We start from the raw sequence: 20,600 nt of genomic DNA on the forward strand, positions 1-20,600 counted from the left end.
GAGGCTGAGAAGTTGCTGCTTGCCTATGAGCTTCTAAAGACTTTCCTACCCTGTTTGTAACACTGAAGCAAAATATTGACCCCTTCCCGGTCTTATATTGGACTTTTAAGTGCAGATCTGTGAGTGTTTCTTTTTTATCCTGGCCATTTCAGACTTAGAATCATAGAGCTGGAATAGACCACAAGGGCCATCGAGTCCAACCCCCTGCCAAGCAGGAAACACCATCAGAGCACTCCTGACATATGGTTGTCAAGCCTCTGCTTAAAGACCTCCAAAGTAGGAGACTCCACCACACTCCTTGGCAGCAAATTCCACTGTCAAACAGCTCTTACTGTCAGGAAGTTCTTCCTAATGTTTAGGTGGAATCTTCTTTCTTGTAGTTTGGATCCATTGCTCCGTGTCCGCTTCTCTGGAGCAGCAGAAAACAACCTTTCTCCCTCCTCTATGTGACATCCTTTTATATATTTGAACATGGCTATCATATCACCCCTTAACCTCCTCTTCTCCAGGCTAAACATGCCTAGCTCCCTTAGCCGTTCCTCATAAAGCATCGTTTCCAGGCCTTTGACCATTTTGGTTGCCCTCCTCTGGACACGTTCCAGTTTGTCAGTGTCCTTCTTGAACTGTGGTGCCCAGAACTGGACACAGTACTCCAGGTGAGGTCTGACCAGAGCAGAATACAGTGGCACTATTACTTCCCTTGATCTAGATGCTATATTCCTATTGATGAGGCCCAGAATTGCATTGGCTTTTTTAGCTGCCGCGTCACACTGTTGGCTCATGTCAAGTTTGTGGTCAACCAAGACTCCTAGATCCTTTTCACATGTACTGCTCTCAAGCCAGGTGTCACCCATCTTGTATTTGTGCCTCTCATTTTTTTTTGCCCAAGTGCAATACTTTACATTTCTCCCTGTTAAAATTCATCTTGTTTGTTTTTGCCCAGTTCTCCAATCGGTCAAGGTCGTTTTGAAGTGTGATCCTGTCCTCTGGGGTGTTAGCCACCCCTCCCAGTTTGGTGTCATCTGCAAATTTGATCAGGATGCCCTTGAGTCCATCATCCAAGTCGTTGATAAAGATGTTGAATAAGACCGGGCCCAAGACAAAACCCTGTGGCACCCCACTAGTCACTCTTCTCCAGGATGAAGAGGAACCATTGATGAGCACCCTTTGGGTTCAGTCAGTCAGCCAGTTACAAATCCACTGAGTGGTAGCATAGTCAAGACCTCATTTTACCAGCTTCTTTACAAGAATATCATGGGGCACCTTGTCAAATGCCTTGCTGAAATCAAGGCAGGCTACATCCACTGCGTTCCCTTCATCTACCAGGCTTGTAATTCTGTCAAAAAACGAGATCAGGTTAGTCTGACATGACTTATTTTTCAGAAATCCATGCTGACTATTGGTGATCACAGCATTCCTTTCTAGGTGCTCACAGAATGTTTGCTTAATGATCTGCTCCAGAATCTTCCCTGGTATTGATGTCAGACTGACTGGGCGGTAATTATTTGGGTCCTCTCTTTTCCCCTTTTTGAAAATAGGGACAACATTTGCCCTCCTCCAGTCTGCCGGGACTTCGCCTGTTCTCCAGGAATTCTCAAAGATGACTGCCAGTGGTTCTGAGATCACATCTGCCAGTTCTTTTAATACTCTTGGATGCAGTTCATCTGGCCCTGGAGACTTGAATACATCTAAACTAGCCAAGTATTCTTGTACTATCTCCTTAGTTATTCTGGGCTGTGTTTCCTCTGCTGAATCATTTGCTCCAAATTCTTCAGGTCGGGCATTGTTTTCTTTATCGGAGAAGACTGAGGCAAAGAAGGCATTGAGGAGTTCAGCCCTTTCTGTGTCCCCTGTATGCATTTCACCATCTTCTCCTCTGAGTGACCCCACTGTTTCTTTGTTCTTCCTTTTGCTATGAACATACCCATAAAAGCCTTTTTTTGTTGCTTTTAACCTCTCTAGCAAGCCTGAGTTCATTCTGTGCTTTAGCTTTTCTGACTTTGTGTCTACACGTGCTGGCTATTTGTTTGAATTCCTCTTTGGTGGTTTCCCCCCTTTTCCATTTTTTGTACACATCCTTTTTTAATCTTAACTCAGTTAAAAGTTCTTTAGATAGCCACCCTGGCTTCTTTAGGCTCCTTCCATGTTTCCGCCTCATTTGTATTGCCTGAAGTTGTGCTTTTACTATCTCCCTCTTAACAAACTCCCAGCCATCATGAACTCCCTTTCCTTTTAGTATTACTGTCCATGGGATCTCACCCAGCACTTCCCTAAGTTTTATGAAGTTGGCTTTCTTAAAGTCAAGAAATTGAGTCCTAGTATGCTTGGCTGCTCCTTTCCGTTGTATAGTAAACTTCAGAAGAGCATGATCACGCGCCTAATGATCCTTCCACTTCTACCCCACTAACCGGTCATCAACATTGGTTAGGACCAGATCTAAAATGGCTGTTCCTCTTGTTGCTTCTCCCACTTTCTGGACAATGAAGTTGTCTGCAAGGCCAGTGAGGAATCTGTTTGACCTTATGCTCTTGGCTGAGTTTGACATCCAACAAATATCCGGGTAATTGAAGTCCCCCATTACTACTATCTCCCTTCCTTTTGCATGCTTGGCCATCTGTTCCAGGAAGGCATCATCTATGTCCTCTGTTTGGCTTGGGGATCTATAGTAAACTCCCACAATGAGGTCACTGTTATTCTTCTCTCCCTTAATTTTGACCCAAATGCTCTCACTTTGGCTTTGAGGTTCTAAATCTTGGATCTCTTCACAGGTATACACATCCCTGACATATAACGCCACTCCTCCTCCTTTCTTGTCTGGTCTTTTTCTCTGAAATAGATTGTATCCCTCCATTATTACATTCCAATCATGGGACTTATCCCACCAGGTTTCAGTGATGCCTATTATGTCATATTTAGTTTGCTGTACCAAGAGCTCAAGCTCATCTTGTTTATTCCCCATGCTTTGCGCATTAGTGTACAGACATTGAAGTCCATTAATCATTCCCCCGTGACTCTTATTTAAGGATTTTTTCCTCCCACCACTAGGTCTGTGTGCTGTTTGCTCCATTTGGTCTATGACATTTGGATGATCATCTTCATCAATTGATAGACTCCTACCTTCAGGAGCACTGTCTCCCTCCCCCACATTAGTCAGTTTAAAGCCCTCCTGATGAGGTTTCTGAGATTTTTGGCAAAAACATTCCTCCCAACCGTTGTGAGGTGCAGCCCATCGCTTGCCAGAAGTCCATCTTCAAGAAACTGCAGTCCGTGATCTAAGAATCCAAACCGTTCCTGTTTACACCATTTGCAGCCCATCGCTTGCCAGAAGTCCATCTTCAAGAAACTGCAGTCCGTGATCTAAGAATCCAAACCGTTCCTGTTTACACCATTTACAAGGATTGAAAAAGTCCGCAGTTGAAAGGGAAAAGGTCTGGGACAACACTGGGCTGGGGAGACAGACCAGTCCGGATCCATATTTTGCTCTGAAGAAGAGTTTGGATTTGATATCCCGCTTTATCACTACCCAAAGGAGTCTCAAAGTGGCTAACATTCTCCTTTCCCTTCCTCCTCCACAACAAACACTCTGTGAGGTGAGTGGGGCTGAGAGACTTCAAAGAAGTGTGGCTAGCCCAAGGTCACCCAGCAGCTGCATGTGGAGGAGCAGGGAAGCAAACCCGGTTCACCAGATTACAAGTCTACCACTCTTAACCACTACACCACACTGGCTGTCTGCTGTGGACAAGCCCTTTTAGGCCGAGAAAAAAGGTTGAAACAGCTTGGGCCTCTGTGGTGCAATGGACCAGTGCTGCCGGCAGTTAACCAGAAGATTGATATTTTGAGCCCACCCAGAGATGACTATGGGCAGGATTCCTGAATTGCAGGGGCTTGGCCTTGATGACCCTCTGGGTCCCTTCCAACTTTGTGATTCTATGGAATACCAGCTATTATATACAGACAACAATCTATTGTACAATTTGTTGATTCTGTGAGCAGATTTGACAGGACGAAGAGATGACATTTGGTGACCTTGACATTTTACTGCCATTCTCTCGTTCCTTATAAGCATAGATTGTAGAAAGTTATGTAATGCAAAAGAACAAAATAGAAAAAAGGCCACACATTCAGTTTATTTTGTTCATTCTTGTGAAGAGCGGCTGAAATAATTGCATACATTTGATGCGGTGTATCCTTTTTTTTCTTTTTTCACATCTGCTTCGTTTGTTAGGTGATAGGCAGGCTGAAATTAACAGTCAAGGTGAAAAATAAAACAGCTTTGAACACAGATGAATTTAAAAACAACTAAAAAACTGGATTCCAGGGAACAAAAACATGCCTTCCGCAAAAGTAAATCAAGCAGGAATGGTACATCTTTACGAATATTCTCTGCAAATGTGAACATATGATTTTACACTTGTCCCTCTCTTTTTTCTACGTGCAGCTATTTACCAGTTTTAATAATGTATGTCTGCAAGAAGCAGGTGCCTTGGCCATAAGGCAATAAATAAAGGCATGCTTGCGTACGTTGCAAAGGGTTTTAAGCTCTATTATCAGGCAAAGGTGAATGAGAAAGGTTTGTATATTCTATGCCAGGGGGGGAGCAAACTTTTTCAGCAGGGGGCCAGTCCACTGTCCCTCAGACCTTGTGGGGGGCCGGACTATATTTGGAAACAAAATGAATGAATTCCTATGCACCACAAGCAACCCAGAGATGCATTTTAAATAAAAGGACACATTCTACTCATGTAAAAACACTCTGATTCCCGGACCGTCCGTGGGCCACATTTAGAAGGCGATTGGGCTGGATCCGGCCCCCCGGTCTTAGTTTGCCTACCCATGTTCTATGCTAAAAACAAAATCCCAATTCTGCCCAAAGCTGCTCCTTGAGGTCTAGAGCAGCGATGGGAAATCTGTAGCCCTCTGGAAATTGTATGACTCCACCATTCATAAGCAAGAAGAATGAATGGTTGCCAAATAGATATGGCAAGAGGCCAAACTTGAGAAAAGATCTTGTTTTCAGCTATGTGCTGAAAGAGCTCCAGAGTGGAATTTTAATGGCGAAGACTGGACATATACTCTGTGGGTTATTTATGGCTGCAGCCTGTATGCTAGTTGGTGAACAGCGGAAGGCATGGAATGTGACCTTGTACCATCCAGATAAACACTGCAAAGAACTGAACAATGGAAGATAGTACTTAATTCTCCCAGCACACCAGGTCTGAAACAACAAATGTATATGAAGGACTACACACATGTAATGGATTTTATACTTATAAGATGTAACAGAGGTGCTGTTTGTAAGGAGGAAAATGCGGTCAGCTGCAAGAATAATGTAATGAAGATTGGCGGATGACAACTGAACACTAAATAAGAAATGATGCAGCTATGGGAGGAAACAATCGGCATATGTTTGCAACAGGAGCAGGGAACCTGATTTTTAGGAAATTGTATTCAATTAAAGCAATTTGGTTGGATTCGTACTAATTTGGAAAATTAATAAAAATAATTGGAAAAACACAAAGTAAAAGCTGAGGCTGCTAAAATAGGGCCGCCATATGTCTGGGATTTCAAAGGCAGAATTGACGTCCAGAGAGCAATTCCGAAAGCTGGTACCTTGTCATGGTTCTTGGGCAAAAAGCTCAACAATTTTAATGGTTTCCTGGTTTTTACTTTTTGAAATACGGCAACCTTAGCCGAACAGATTCTGGAGTTGGGGTATTGTTTAGGGGGTTAACTGTTTTTAAGACGTGAGGTTTGTTGTTGTTTTTGTTTTGCTGTTGTTTTTTATTGAGGGAGGGGAGATATGTCTGGGAGCAGAGGAACTGGGGAGAGCAGGAGGGGCCAATCACAGTGGTTCAGGGTCGGAGGAGGTATGGGGAAGTGGGGCAGGCTGGGTAAAGGCCATTAGTGACTGTCTCGTGGGCCAGCCCCTCCTCCTACCTGAGGAATTGAGGTTGCCCTTGCTAGAGTAGACATGAAGGTTGTCTCAGTCCTCCAGCCGAAACTTCCTATGTGTAACATGAGATGGGCGTGGCCTCTCCTGAAGTAATGACCCAGAACCACAGGCTGGCAACCATCTTGTCTCTCTTGTCTCTATTGATGCCATCTTAACAACAGCACTACTAAGATGCACCCTTGGCTCCAGGCCACGAGAAGAAAAGGGGGGCTTTCTCCCATAAGGAGATGAAGGTAAAGGGACCCCTGACCATTAGGTCCAGTCATGACCGACTCTGGGGTTGCGGCACTCATCTCGGTTTATTGGTCGAGGGAGCCGGCGTACAGCTTCCGGGTCATGTGGGCAGCATGACTAAGCTGCTTCTGGTGAACCAGAGCAGCACATGGAAACACCGTTTGCCTTCCCACCAGAGTGGTACCTATTTATCTACTTGCACTTTGACATGCTTTCGAACTGCTAGGTTGGCAGGAGCAGGGACCGAACAACGGGAGCTCACCCCATCGCGGGGATTCGAACCGCCAACCTTCTGATCGGCAAGTCCTAGGCTCTGTGGTTTAACCCACAGCGCCACCCGCATCCCATAAGGAGATAGTCAATAGTCACCACATTTAAACTATGTTCTAACCTTTTAAGTCTGCCTTTTGGGAACCTTTGTGAGTACAGATGATTACTTTGAGTAAATGTTTTATACTTTACGGAAGACTGTGTAGTGTCTTATTTTAGGAGGGATTAAACGGGGAAAATACCAGGAAATATTTACAAAGACTCTAATGAGTCTGAGCAAGCTATCTGCTGTGTGTGTGTGTGTGTGTGTGTGTGTGTGTTTAAAAAAGGGGAATGTTAACTCTGCTGATTTTGTTGAACTTGTAAAGACAAGTTGGGATAGGATATGTTAGACAATATATCCTCCCTCGCATCCCTAAAATTTCCCACAGCCCTATCAGCCAGCCCTCGGGTCTGTGGCTGCTGTTGCTGAATGCTAGGTCGACTGAGTAAGACCTCCATCATCCATGATCTGACTGTGGATGAGGAGGCCAATCTGGTCTGTATCACTGAGTGGGTGAGCAGGGTGGAGTTGGTCTGACCCAGTTGTGCCCACTTGGGTACTCGGTGCAGCATCAGGCCAGACTTGGAGGTCAGGGAGGGGGTGTTGCTGTGGTCTAAAGAGATTTCCCTCTCTTTTCTCCTCAGGCTCTCTGTCCAGGTGTGTGCGACAGGAATCCACACATCCTGCCTGGTTGAGATTCTGCTGGTTGACATCCTGCCTTGCTGCCCAGCGGTCTCCCTGCCTGAGCTGACAGAGCTGGTCTCAGCGGCGGTGTTGAGGACTCCCAGACTGCTGGTTCTGGGTGACTTCAACATCCATGCCAAGGCGACTGGCTCTGGGGTGGCTCAGGACTTTAGGGCTGCCATGACAACCATGGGGCTGTCCCAATATGTCATTGGCCTAACGCATGTGGCAGGCCACACTCTGGACCTTGTTTTCTCAACTGGGCAGGAAGAAGGTGATTTCAACGTGGGGGATACTGACATCAGGCCCTTGTCATGGTTAGATCACTTCTTCGCCTTCTTCGCCGCCTCCATTGCATCTGCAGAAAACAGCAGCAGGAGACTTTTTCAGGTCGTTCGCAATCTATCGGAACCACCTGTACCACCGGGGCCTGGTAGGGACCCCAAGATCTCCTGCAATGCTTTTGCAAAGTTTTTTGCAGATAAAATCGCTCAGATTAAGAAGGAGGTAGACTCTACCGTGGGAGCAGGGCCAGGGCGGGAGAGTGCTAGAGTTCTGTCTGGTCCTGTTACATGGGATCAATTCCAATCTGTTACCTCCGAGGATGTGGACAGGCTGCTTGGACAAGTGAAACCAACCACTTTTCTCCTTGATCCTTGCCCATCCTGGCTTATAAAAGCTAGCCGGGAAGGACTGGGCGATGGGCTTCGTGGGGTGGTGAATGCTTCCCTCCATGAGGGAGCCTTCCCAGACCCACTGAAAGAGGCGGTTATTAAACCGCTTCTTAAAAAAAACATCTTTAGACCCGGCCAATTTGGCCAACTATCGCCCAGTCTCAAATCTGCCATTCTTGGGCAAGGTGATTGAGCGGGTGGTTGCTGAACAACTCCAAGCACGCCTGGAGGAAACGGACCATTTGGATCCCTTCCAATCGGGATTCAGGCCTCACCATGGGACTGAAACTGCCTTGGTCGCACTGGTTGATGATCTCCGGCGGGCTAGGGACAAAGGTGAGAGCTGTTTCCTAGTTCTGCTGGATCTCTCAGCGGCCTTTGACACCATCGACCATAACATCCTTCTGGACCGTCTAGAGGGGCTGGGAGCTGGGGGCACTGTCATACAGTGGTTCCGCTCCTTCCTCCTGGGCCGTGTCCAGAAAGTGGTGGTGGGGGATGAGTGTTCAGACCCCTGGGCTCTCACTTGTGGGGTGCCTCAGGGTTCTGTCCTCTCCCCCATGCTTTTTAATATCTATATGAAGCCGCTGGGAGAGATCATCAGGGGGTTTGGACTGGGTGTTCATCAGTATGCAGATGACACCCAGCTCTACCTCTCCTTTAAATCAGAACCAGTGAAGACAGAAGTACTGTTTTTGGGGGATAGGGAGCGGGTGCGCAGCCTGGGAGTCATTTTGGACTCACAGCTGTCCATGGAGGCGCAGGTTAACTCTGTGTCCAGGGCAGCTGTCTACCAGCTCCACCTGGTACGCAGGCTAAGACCCTACCTGCCCGCGAACTGTCTCGCCAGAGTGGTGCATGCTCTAGTTATCTCACGCTTGGACTACTGCAATGCGCTCTACGTGGGGCTACCTTTGAAGGTGACCCGGAAACTGCAATTAATCCAGAATGCGGCAGCTAGACTGGTGACTGGGAGTGGCCGCCGGGACCACATAACACCGGTTCTGAGAGATCTGCATTGGCTCCCAGTACGTTTCCGAGCACAATTCAAAGTGTTGGTACTGACCTTTAAAGCCCTAAACGGCCTTGGTCCTGTATACCTGAAGGAGCGACTCCACCCCCATTGTTCAGCCCGGACACTGAGATCCAGCGCCGAGGGCCTTCTGGCGGTTCCCTCATTGCGAGAAGTGAGGCTACAGGGAACCAGACAGAGGGCCTTCTCGGCAGTGGCGCCCGCCCTGTGGAACGCCCTCCCATCAGATGTCAAAGAGATAAATAATTACCTGAGATTCAGAAGACATCTTAAGGCAGCCCTGTTCAGGGAAGTTTTTAATATGTAACGCTGTACTGTTTTTAACACTGATTGTGAGCCGCCCAGAGTGGCTGGGGAAACTCAGCCAGATGGGCGGGGTATAAATAATATATTATTATTATTATTATTATTATTATTATTATTATTATTATTATTATTATTATTATTATTATTTCCCATCATCCTTAACCATTGTCCATGCTGGCTCAGGTGATGGGAGTTCCATAACAACTGGGAGAACCACAAAGCTTCCCAACCTCTGCGATACAGAATACAACTATGTTCTACATTTCACTTGACCATAATGCAGATCACTTATCTCAAACATCATGATTCCAGTTCCTTCCCCCCCACCCCACCAAGATGGTATTATGTCTCAAGGCAAAAGAAGAAGAAGAAGAAGAAGAAGAAGAAGAAGAAGAAGAAGAAGAAGAGCATTAAGGGCATCTCTACAGCTCCTACTTAAACGGTTTGTCATTCCCACTCTTCAGAGAACCATGGCGGACTGTCAGCGAGTGAACAGAGCTATATAGCATATTTGAAAAGAGAATTCTGAATACAGGTACTTGAATGCAGCACAATTGAACTAACCCTGGGAACATTGGGGGGGGGGGGGAATCAAAGGCTGATGTATTCCGGAGTCATTACTTCTTGCACTAAAAGCTTTGTCTGATCCTGGCATTCCCAATCAAAACAAAGTAAATTCAAACAGAACAGCAGCATCATTGAATAATCATAATATAAAGCCCTAACTTGTAACACCATGTATATTCTTAGAATTTAATTTCCACATCCCATGGAGAATGATGCTGATACTGTTATAAAATCTCAACAAAAATCTATTGCAGCAAATGAAATTTGCTGTGCTCTTCTGGCGTCTCCCGTAGCTTTGGGGAGCAGCGCAACATCAGAAGCTGTTTTGCCGAGCTGTGTAAAATCCTGAAATGTATTCAGCATGTCTAGCCTATTGGCTGATCAGTAAATCAGAGGAGGGGCATGTCTCTTACTACCTTTCCCCCCCAATACAGTATAAGAAGCAGTAGCAGCAGGCAGGCAGGCATTGCACAGAAGGCTGAGTAGTAGTTACGGTTTTCAATGATGTATCTCTCTCAGTAGCAGGGACTAGCGCACTCTAGCCTTGTGCTTTTATAGAGAGCAACAGAAAAGTAATTCTTGACGCTCCTGGCTTCCTTGAGAGGGAGGCAGCATTCAGCTACATCGTTCCCAGCGGGTACAACAGGCGATTGCAGAGTTGGATAAGCCAGCAATAATTGCAAAACACTGCAGCTTTACCTTGTCTCTCAGAGTCTGGTTTCCTGCTGCTGTACACCATCCCACTCTTTGGAAACGGCATTCGACCAGTTCTGCAGCTCCCCAGCCAGTGAAAAACCCCAAAAAACTATTCAAAGAGGAGAAACCACTGACAGGTGAATTTCATTTTCAAGCAGCAAACTGGCAAGCCACCACCTGATTTGGGACCGGCGCTTTGTGAGATGAATTTCACACAGCACTATGGAGTTCATGAACCTCTTGGCTTGTGGAATCGTAGTTACGGACTACGTGGGGGAGGAGGCACGAATCGATCCCTGGGGAAGGCTTACTCTTCGGAAGGCTGCTACGAGCAACTTTTCGTCTCGCCCGAAGTGTTCGTCATGCTTGGCTTTGTCAGCTTGCTGGAGAACGTGCTGGTGATTGTGGCCATCGCCAAGAACAAGAACTTGCATTCGCCAATGTATTTCTTCATCTGCAGCTTGGCGGTGGCCGACATGCTGGTGAGCGTCTCCAACGGGTCGGAGACCATCGTCATCACCCTGCTGAACAACACCGACGCGGACGCGCAAGGCTTCACCGTCAGCATCGACAACATCATTGACTCGGTCATCTGCAGCTCTTTGCTGGCCTCCATCTGCAGCCTGCTCTCCATTGCTGTGGACAGGTATTTCACCATCTTCTACGCTCTCCAGTATCACAACATCATGACTGTGAAGCGTGTGTTCATCATCATCACCTGCATCTGGGCTGCTTGCACCATCTCGGGCATTCTGTTCATCATTTACTCCGACAGCAGCGCCGTCATCATTTGCCTCATCACCATGTTCTTCACCATGCTGGTCCTCATGGCTTCTCTCTACGTCCACATGTTCCTGCTGGCCCGGCTGCACATTAAGAAGATTGCCATTCTCCCCGGCAGCGGCCCGATACGCCAGGGCGCCAATATGAAGGGGGCCATCACCCTGACCATCTTGATTGGCGTGTTTGTTGTGTGCTGGGCTCCGCTCTTCCTTCACTTGCTCTTCTACATCTCCTGCCCTCACAACCCTTACTGCATCTGTTTCATGTCCCACTTTAACCTGTACCTCATCCTTATCATGTGCAACTCCATTATCGACCCTCTTATCTACGCATTCCGGAGTCAAGAGCTGAGGAAAACCTTCAAGGAGATCATGTGCTGCTGCAGCTTGCGAGAGCTCTGCGATTTCTCTGGCAAATACTGAGTGGATGTGGCTCAGCTACCACACAGACACACACTTGCCACTTTTAAGGCTGTCTTGGCTACATCCATAACAACGAACCTCTTCCGACTGTAGTTATTAGTTGCATCTTTCTTCCTTCTCGCTTGTCATGCTTCAAGTGCAATTATTTCAATGTCAAAGCAGTGGTGGTGATTGGAAATGTTCCGACAGACTGCAATTAAAGGAACAATGTCAACTTTTTTTTGAAACTGCCAGACACCAATAAATGGATGCTGAGGATTGCAAAGAAACAGTTGCCTTATAAATGCACGTAACTGTGCAGATATAAAATGCACACAGTCGTGTTCTTAGACTTGCTCCATTACACTGCATTTGTTCAAGAGCTGGAGCCGGTTTATGCCTCACACCCATGTTGCTAATTTTAATTAAATACTAGTGGGCGTTATTACAGGGCTCTGTTTTTATTCCACACTGAGCTCAAATGTATATTAAAGAGGCATCGTTTAATGGCATCAATCTAGCTAAAGTTAGATAGAACTAGCAACCACTGGGTTCACTGAAATTGGATTTTTTGGAGGGGACTGTAAATTACGCTGTATATGGTGTTATGAACAATGTTTTGTTTCCCTGAAAGTGTTCATATTGGATTGTGACAATAAGAAATGTCGTTTGTACTTATTTACTTGCTTGATTTACTTAAACATGTTTCCATAAGATGCTCAAGGTGAAATACAGAATTAAAGCACACCTTAAACACAGAATTGAGCAATTAAAGTCACACAGCTTAAAATGTATGTTGTCAGATGCCCTGTGATTGTCGAATGAAGGGTGATATATAAATTAAACAAACAAACAAATCATTAAAAAGCATGTTTAAAATTACATAAATAAAGGAAGGGATAAAAGCACTCTGCATTAAATGTTGGATCAGGTTAGCTCCAAACTAGATGTTTAGCAGCAGTCCTAAGGGGTCAGATCTGCCCTCCGAGGAAAACATTGCTCACTGCAGCTGCCACATTGTCGGAAGGGTGCTGAAGGAAAAGCGAGCAAAGACTTTGAGTGAAAAGACCAAGAGGAAGGAAGGGACTTTGCCCTTTGCAACTGTGCAGCAGCCTAGAGACATTGGGGAGAGCACCCGTCCTGTACCCTCTCCCCAGAACCCACTTTGTCACGGCACAAACATCCTGACACTGGTGACGCTCCAGGCTAGCCCGTGGTGCTGGTGCAGCTGCATGGGATGACTGAAGGGGACAGGCAGACACACAGTCCTGAGAGATGTCATGTTACTCTACGTGTCAGGTGCCAAAACCTCCCGGGGCGGCCCTGCAAAGGACATAAATGAGGGGGGGGGCTTGTAGTATTCCTGGTCAAGGCTTAAAAGTCCTAGGTCCTTTTTAATACTCTAAGAGGCTTGAGGGCTTCGTACCCCTTCCTTGTCACTATGCTGCCAAGGGGAGTAAGGGAAATGTAGCATCTACAAAACTGGACAGATCCAATGTAAAAACAACTCTGAAAGTGTATACAGTCGTACCTTGGATCCCAGATGCCTTGCGAGTCGAACGTTCTGGCCCCCGAATGCCACAAACCCAGAAGTGAGTGTTCTGGTATGTGAACGTTTTTTTGGAACCTGAACGTCCGACGGGACTTTCATAGCTTGGTTTCCGAACGTTTAAGAAGTCAAACGGACAACCGGAACGGATTCCGTTCGACTTCCGAGGTACCACTGTACTCGATTCCGACCAAACTAAGCCTCCTGAGGTACATTTTGCTCTACGAGACTTGGTTTAGCCAAAATCGAGTACAGTAGTACCTCGGGTTACAGACACTTTGGGTTACAGACGCTTCAGGTTACAGACTCCGCTAACCCAGAAATAGTACCTCGGGTTAAGAAGTTTGCTTCAGGATGAGAACAGAAATTGCACGGCGGCAGCAGGAGGCCCCATTAGCTAAAGTGGTAACAGGTTAAGAACAGTTTCAGGTTAAGAACGGACTTCCAGAACGAATTAAGTTCTTAACCCGAGGTACCACTGTCTACACTTGTAGAGCTAATGCTAAATACATTACTTCTAGTAAATGAGCCACCATAGCCACAAGAGGGCCATGAAAACTTGTGTCCCAGGCTTTTTAGAATCGTCTACCCATGTACTGTCTGAAACCAAAAGGGTGCATGTGTTGCCAGATGTGAAATATATTGGCTATTTTTCAGCTTTTCTTCGTCACTAATCCTGAGCCCTTTATTCCCCCATCACAATAATTTCTGCAATGGTGTTCTTTTTCTGCCTCTCACAAATATTGACGCCTATAAAATAAAATGCTTTATGACCAATTAAAGCTGGAATTAACAGCCCTGTAAGTGGTTGAAGGAACATGCACTGTAATGAGCACCACAATTATTTTCAAAGCAAGCGTCTAGCCCTGGAAAAGTACAAGGAGTGTTCCTATTAAATCTATAAAAGAACATTTTGGATCCCCCAAACTATGACTCAGCTAAGCTGGGTCACCATGATACGATGCCTTTAATTACAGGATATCTGAGATAGTTTCAGCTGCGACAATGTGACAGACACATATTTTCTGAACTCACACAAAGAATGAAAAGCAAGATTTGAGGTTTTCGTCATTCCCTCCCCTCCTTTGATTTATGCTTTGTTCAAATATGACAATTCACTCAGCAACCAAGTGCTCTCTGTGACGTGGCACAGACTGATACAAAAGAGCCTTATTTTGAAGCAAGTGCAACTGCTGCTCAGAAAGTATGTTTGAGCATTATCTCAAGGTTTCAGGAAAGGAGAGGGAGAAAGCAAGGCTGCAATCCTAACCCCAGATCTGGGCTGTTGGAGCAGGTTAGGAGCCAACAGACACCCTTGCATTGCCAGACCAGATATGGGCAGTAGGGGATGCTTCCTGGTTTCAACGTTTAATATAGCTTTAAATCTTTATATATTTATCCTAATAATGAGGGCCTCGTCATATAGCCAACTTACAATGAGGAACTGGTGCTAGATGCCGCTATATATTTGTCAATATAATTAGAACTATATATGGTAAGGGCTTGGCGATCACTTTGTTACTTAATGAGAATTTGGCCTGTCTAGTTTGACAAGTTAACATGCCCGAGATGTGAACTCAGTGCCAGATTTACGTATAAGCTAAACAAGGTATAGCTTAGGGCCCCACTCCCTTGGGGGCCCCCAAAAAATTCAAAGGAAAAAAACAACCCCAGATGTACATTTCCAAAATATAAGATAAAAAACAAATAAAATAAATCCTACATACAGCAACAGTGTTTTGTGATGTGTAGGCTCCTATGATGTAAGTAATGGGCCCCGCCTGCTATATAAAGGGCCCCATTACCTTCAGTAGATTAGGGCCTCATCAAACCTAAATCCAGCCCTGCATGAACTGTACTTGGCTCAACCCGAGGGACAGCTGATGTCATGAACCCTAATTGGTCAGAGATAAGGCCGGCACATGCGTTCACTCCCAAGTTGGGAGGAAGGTTCACATAATGTAGAATGCCTGCATAGCCTGGCATCATGCCCTTATGAGGGCTATATAAATTCCTAACTTCGGAAGCTGAGTTGGTTTTCATGTTCAAGTTCTACCAATAAACATTGGACGTTGGTCCCATCAACTGAGCGAAGGCTCTGCCGCTCCTGGGGACTCCACAGCAGTGGAATCCATGAACTTGGCCTTTGCAATTATCTCCCTAATACCCTTTTGATCTTGTATCTTAAGTGCCACTTGTTAGTATGAGATATAACTGCTAGACTGATTCTTCTGTCTTATTGTCTAAGTATACCTGAAGGAGCGTCTCCACCCCCATCGTTCAGCCCGGACACTGAGGTCCAGCTCCGAGGGCCTTCTGGCGGTTCCCTCACTGCGAGAAGTGAGGTTGCAGGGAACCAGGCAGAGGGTTTTCTCGGTAGTGACGCCCACCCTGTGGAACGCCCTCCCACCAGATGTCAAGGAAATAAACAACTATCTGACTTTTAGAAGATATCTGAAGGCAGCCCTGTTTAGGGAAGTTTTTATTGTTTGATTCTGATTTTAATCTGTTGGGAGCCACTCAGAGTGGCTGTGGAAACCCAGCCAGATGGGCAGGGTATAAATAATAGATTATTGTTGTTGTTGTTGTTGTTGTTGTTGTCAGTCAATAAACCATTTTCTTCTTCATCTAATCGTCTGCTAATCCTCCATCTGCTGAGATCCAAAAGAACTCCTTGCTTGCTCTAACTACTAGGCAGCATAGCAAGACAAGCCCCATCCAGCAATCCTTGCAAATGCCCCTGTTTGTGAGGCCTGCTCGCGGGCTCTTGGTCACAAACTCCCAAAAGCTGCAATATCATGGCGCTAGATCTGGATCTGTCCATTCTGGTCCTCTCCGTTTCTCATTTTTCCAGTCATCCATTCAGTTCTCCACATTTTGCAGCCATTTGCATTTTTTAAAAAATCCTCGTATGCTAATTGTAATTTCAGTGTGAATTTCTCCTGATGAACACATTTTTATATGCAGTTGTGACTAATGCACATTTTTCATTTGAAAGGCAGTGTCTTTTAAAATGTCATATTCACTAATAGCTTCATTTTTATGCACAATTTTCAAAAGTAGAATAAATGCAAGCGTCAAAGGATAGCTTTGTTCCTGTTCACGTATCGTCTTGGAAAGAGCAAATTTGATCAATTTAGCTTTTACTGTGTACTGAACTGATTGTCTCCTCCATTGCTACATGGCACTCATTACTCTTACTAAACATTAGAGGGAGAGAAAGTGGAACTGGACGTGAGTTTGCTATTTTCAGTGTTGACTTTTTATCCACATCCCATCTTGCTCTGCCCTTAGAAACTGAACAGTGCTGGAGATCTCTTGCTCGGGGGGAAAAAATAAGACACTTACAGCATGCACACAATCCCTTGGGCAAACATAAAGTTGACTACAGGCTTTAAATGTTTGTCTTTGATGGCTATGGTGTGCCCCAGCACGTCTTCTGGAAGGTAGTAGAGCAGAAACCATTTTAATTACATTATTGAACAAGCCAATCACAGGGTCAGCACCTTGGACAGGGGCAGCAGACCAGTTACAGTTGCATAAATCAGCTAAGAATGAATTGTCCTTCCATACAGATTAGAGCCTTTTAAAATGTCCCCCCCCCACCCCCATGATGTACAGAAAACATATTATCAAGGGTAGGGTAAAATGGGAGTATATGAATCCTGATAGCTGTGGAGCATGGTTTTTAATCTGTGTTTAGTCTGGATTATATTTCTAATTAAAATATGCTTGGAAGAAACAATTGTCACGTTACACAAGGTTATTCCGCATCCACAGGGATTGTTTCCTCATCTCCTCCTAGATAAAAAACTATGAAAGGAGTGGCATAACAAACACTGCAGAGTGTCAAATACTTAATGGGATGACTCCATTTCCCCCCAAGAAGGGGAGGGGGAAAGAGAAAATGTAAACAATATATTATTTTCTGAAAACGATTCTGATTGTTTATGTCAATTTTAATCTCCAGCTTTGTTAATATAATGACTTTTGTGGTTCATCTTATCTGGCTTCCAGCTTAGTTGCCAGAGTCCTCTGAGATAAAGTTGGAGAAATTCCATAGTCTGGTTATTTGTATTTTCTCCCTGTATTTTCTCCCTGCAGTTTTTCTCACTCTCCCTAGTCTAAGGGCTTCCATAAACTGAATGTGGAAAGAATCCACTGTAATTAAATTAACACCCTTCTGGATGAAATATCTCTTTCCCTCTTTGTTTTGAAGAGTTCCAGATTCAGCTAAGTTAACCTGATCCATTGCTTTACATTCTGTCCTCTATTTATGCAAGTAATTTTGCTGTTGATTCTATGCAGTTCACCACCATGACATGGTGATATCTAGACATTTTTGCAAACAAACAATTTGGATTAATTGTTCTATAGGTTTCAAAGTTAAGCCTTCCCTTTTTTGCCCGAGCTCTGCCTCATGGATCCAATAATATATTTAAAATTAGGATTAATATTATCAACATTTCTTTTTGACAAAACCATGGATCTTTCTGGCTACCAGTATAATTTCATTTAACATTTATAACAGATTCAAAAATACGATAGATTCCATTGACAATTCTACATGGAAGCTGCCTGTACAATGTACCTTTCTGTTGGATCTTGGTGCCCTGTTTCTGCAGGTAAGCAAATTTTGAATTAAAAACTATTCCCTTAGAGATACAGCAGGTTGCAAATATTCAGATGTGATTTAATGAACTTCATTTCCTGCATGGAAAATTCCAAGGACAGACTGGAATCGGACCGTTTTCTGCAGGTAAATCAATTCCTCAATCTTTAATCTCCAAAGAGCATTGGTGTGATTAATTTATCTAACTACAGAAGTACACGGTTTTGCTGCTATTTCTTTTAAATTCAATGAGGATCCTAAACAATGGAACACCCCGTCCAACAGCTACCAAACCTAGGGCAATGAGTATTGTCAGAAGATTTCCCGTAAAGTTACCATCTGAGCCAAGTGAAGGTCACTAGAGGCAACCTCGAGATGCTGAGGATGCAGGAACCTCAGTTCAAATGGTCACAAGCTCCGTTGCTAGGCAACAGCCATTAATAACATGGAATACACGGCCATCATGCCAAGGTTCTAGGAGAGTCAGTGTGGCCTAGTAGTTAGAACAATGTTAATTCCATGCAATTCAAGGGTGGTGGCATATATATTCTTTTAAATGTACCATTTATTATTATTATTTATTTATTTATTTATTATTATTATTATTATTATTATTATTATTATTATTATTATTATTATTCTGCTTTCCAGACAGATGTTGTCTCCTAAAGCACCTGACTGATTATTATTTTTAAAGGTGAGACAAGTCCTGTCCTCAGGTATGGAAAATCAAAAAGGCAAGAGACCCAATGCAAGGGATGTGGAGGAACAAGGCACATTTCTCAAGGCCCAAGGAAAGGCCTGAGATATGTCCACAGACAAGTCCTGTCCTTCTGGGGCCAAGCAGCCCTTCCCCACCCACAGCTGTACTTGGACAGAGATGCAGCAACTGACCCTGTAGCCCTTTGTGCCCAACTTCGGGGGGGGGGGGCTGTGGGGCTCAAGCCCCTCTCAGATCCCCCTGGGCAGGCAGTGCCAGACAAATGCACAGGCTCACCTGAGGGGCTCAATTGCAACCACGTTATATTATAGGTTTCAGGATTGAGTGTGTGTGTTTATTGAACCTGCCTCAATGGGCCCATTGCCCCCACAAAGGGGCTCCCCTCCTGAGCCCTGAGGGAAGAAAGGTGGGTTCCAGCAGCAACCAAGGCAGCGATTCGGCTTCAAGGCTTCATTGATGCCTCTGGAGCAGATTGGGGAATACAGTCTTTCAGATAGCTTGCACCTGAGCTGTGTAGACAGCACCCTGTTGGTTCAGTCCAGAGGCTGGTCCTCCCTTCTGTTCTTACCGTGATCTGACTAGATGCCTAGGAGTAGCCTGCAAGGAGGACCTGGGTACAACAACCTTCCCAGCTGTGAACTCTTGAGTGCAGCCAAAAACAAGGCTTGCTATTGGCACCTCTCAGCTGATCCAGCCAATTGCAAGGAAACACTGTACTATACCCAACGCTGTTCTCTAGATCACTTACGTGCTTTGATACCTGATTGTCCCTTGGGCACCTTGCAGGGTGGGCCTGGAAGGGGCAGCCTGAAGGCTTTGGCATCCCTGCATGGTTGCAATGATTCCCTTCAAGAACTCACACATTCCTGCATCTTCTGCAGGAGGTCAGAAAGATCTTGCAGAGCTTTCCTTTGGACCAGCTTCTTCTGACTCATCATTGTCACAATGACGGCCGTCAGTTCAGCATTCAGCTGCTCCTCGCTGAAGCCTTCAGGAGCAAAATCAGCTGCATCCAACATGGTAGAGTGTGTGGTTGGGATGCTGAGGGGAGAGAGGAATGGCACTTTTGGTTAAAAAAGGTTTTGTTATAAGCAACAGCTTCTCTGTAAGAAAAGTTTGACGTGTTACGTGGCCTATTTGTTTTGATTATTTTAAGGATTTTATACCATTCTGTTTGTTTACAGTATTCATTGCCCACTTCTCATTGAATAGTAGAACTGAAACAGGGCTGCTTGTGTCAGAAGGGAAATGGCTGCCTTCTCACACCCACAGTTGTGATCCCTCAATTCTCTGGAAGTCCTCAGCAGCTTCTCTTGCCTCCCTCCCTTCAGAGACTCCAAGCTCCACCACCATAAGCGGGTTTTTGAAAGCAAAAGGAAGATTTCAGAGATTTTGTCTTCATCAAAGTCAATACCCTGTTCATGAGAAAACAGAGCAAAGGAACAGGAAGTTCAGAGACTAGGGAATGGATCAGGCCCTCAGGCAGGGATGTCACATTTGGAAAGTAGATTTCTCTGATGTATTTCTATATATGCTGATGTGTACACTGCGATATGATATGTAAGCTCAGAGAGGCTTACGTGAAATCAAAAGCAAGATACTCCCTATTCGCAGGCTTATATTGTAATAAAAAAAGCTAACAAACAGAAACACAACACACAAGGAAAGAGGGCAAGGAGGGCTGAGGAAAAGAAAACTCTCCCACTGAGGCAGCCTAATGAAATGGCTGCTGCCAGATGACAATTGAGGGAGAGGAGGTTTGAAAGAGATGGCCAGTCTAAAGCAGAGCCGATGGCGCTGTTTCTCGTCCCTCCTTCCTCCAGGTGTAGACCTCCGCCAGGCCTCCTCTCACTCCCTCACCTGCACCAGAGAGCAGCCCTCGCCTCCAATGGACTCTGTGGACAGGTGGGCAGCAGGGCTCCCTGCATCAGCTCTGCGGAAAGACCAGCTTCATCCAGCATCTCCTTCCCCTCCACTGGTCCAGCCGCTCACGCTTTATTTTCTTCTTCTGTTTTTCCCTTTCCCTTTCAAACTATAGTACAAAAATGATATCCAGAATGTAGAAATATAAATG

The 20,600-nt window shown here is 45.2% G+C and overlaps 1 protein-coding gene and 1 long non-coding RNA gene across 2 annotated transcripts in view; one reads left to right on the forward strand and one right to left on the reverse strand.

Moving 5' to 3' along the window:
* Positions 1-20,600, reverse strand: part of LOC308594078 — a 109,788-nt gene that overhangs the window by 53,792 nt on the left and 35,396 nt on the right. The gene's annotated exons all lie outside the window — the stretch shown is intronic.
* MC4R (melanocortin 4 receptor) lies at positions 9,593-12,405 on the forward strand. The gene is made up of 2 exons (XM_081206568.1): positions 9,593-9,732; positions 10,284-12,405. The coding sequence occupies exon 2, from the start codon at positions 10,664-10,666 to the stop codon at positions 11,663-11,665; it is 1,002 nt and encodes a 333-aa protein (XP_081062694.1). The 5' UTR covers positions 9,593-9,732; positions 10,284-10,663; the 3' UTR covers positions 11,666-12,405.

Source organism: Podarcis bocagei, assembly GCF_964188305.1.
Source record: "Podarcis bocagei genome assembly, chromosome: 8".
Taxonomy (NCBI): domain Eukaryota; kingdom Metazoa; phylum Chordata; class Lepidosauria; order Squamata; family Lacertidae; genus Podarcis; species Podarcis bocagei.

Coding starts and splice junctions, on each gene's coding strand:
- MC4R (XM_081206568.1), top strand. CDS start 10,664: ATGAATTTCACACAGCACTATGGAGTTCATGAACCTCTTGGCTTGTGG.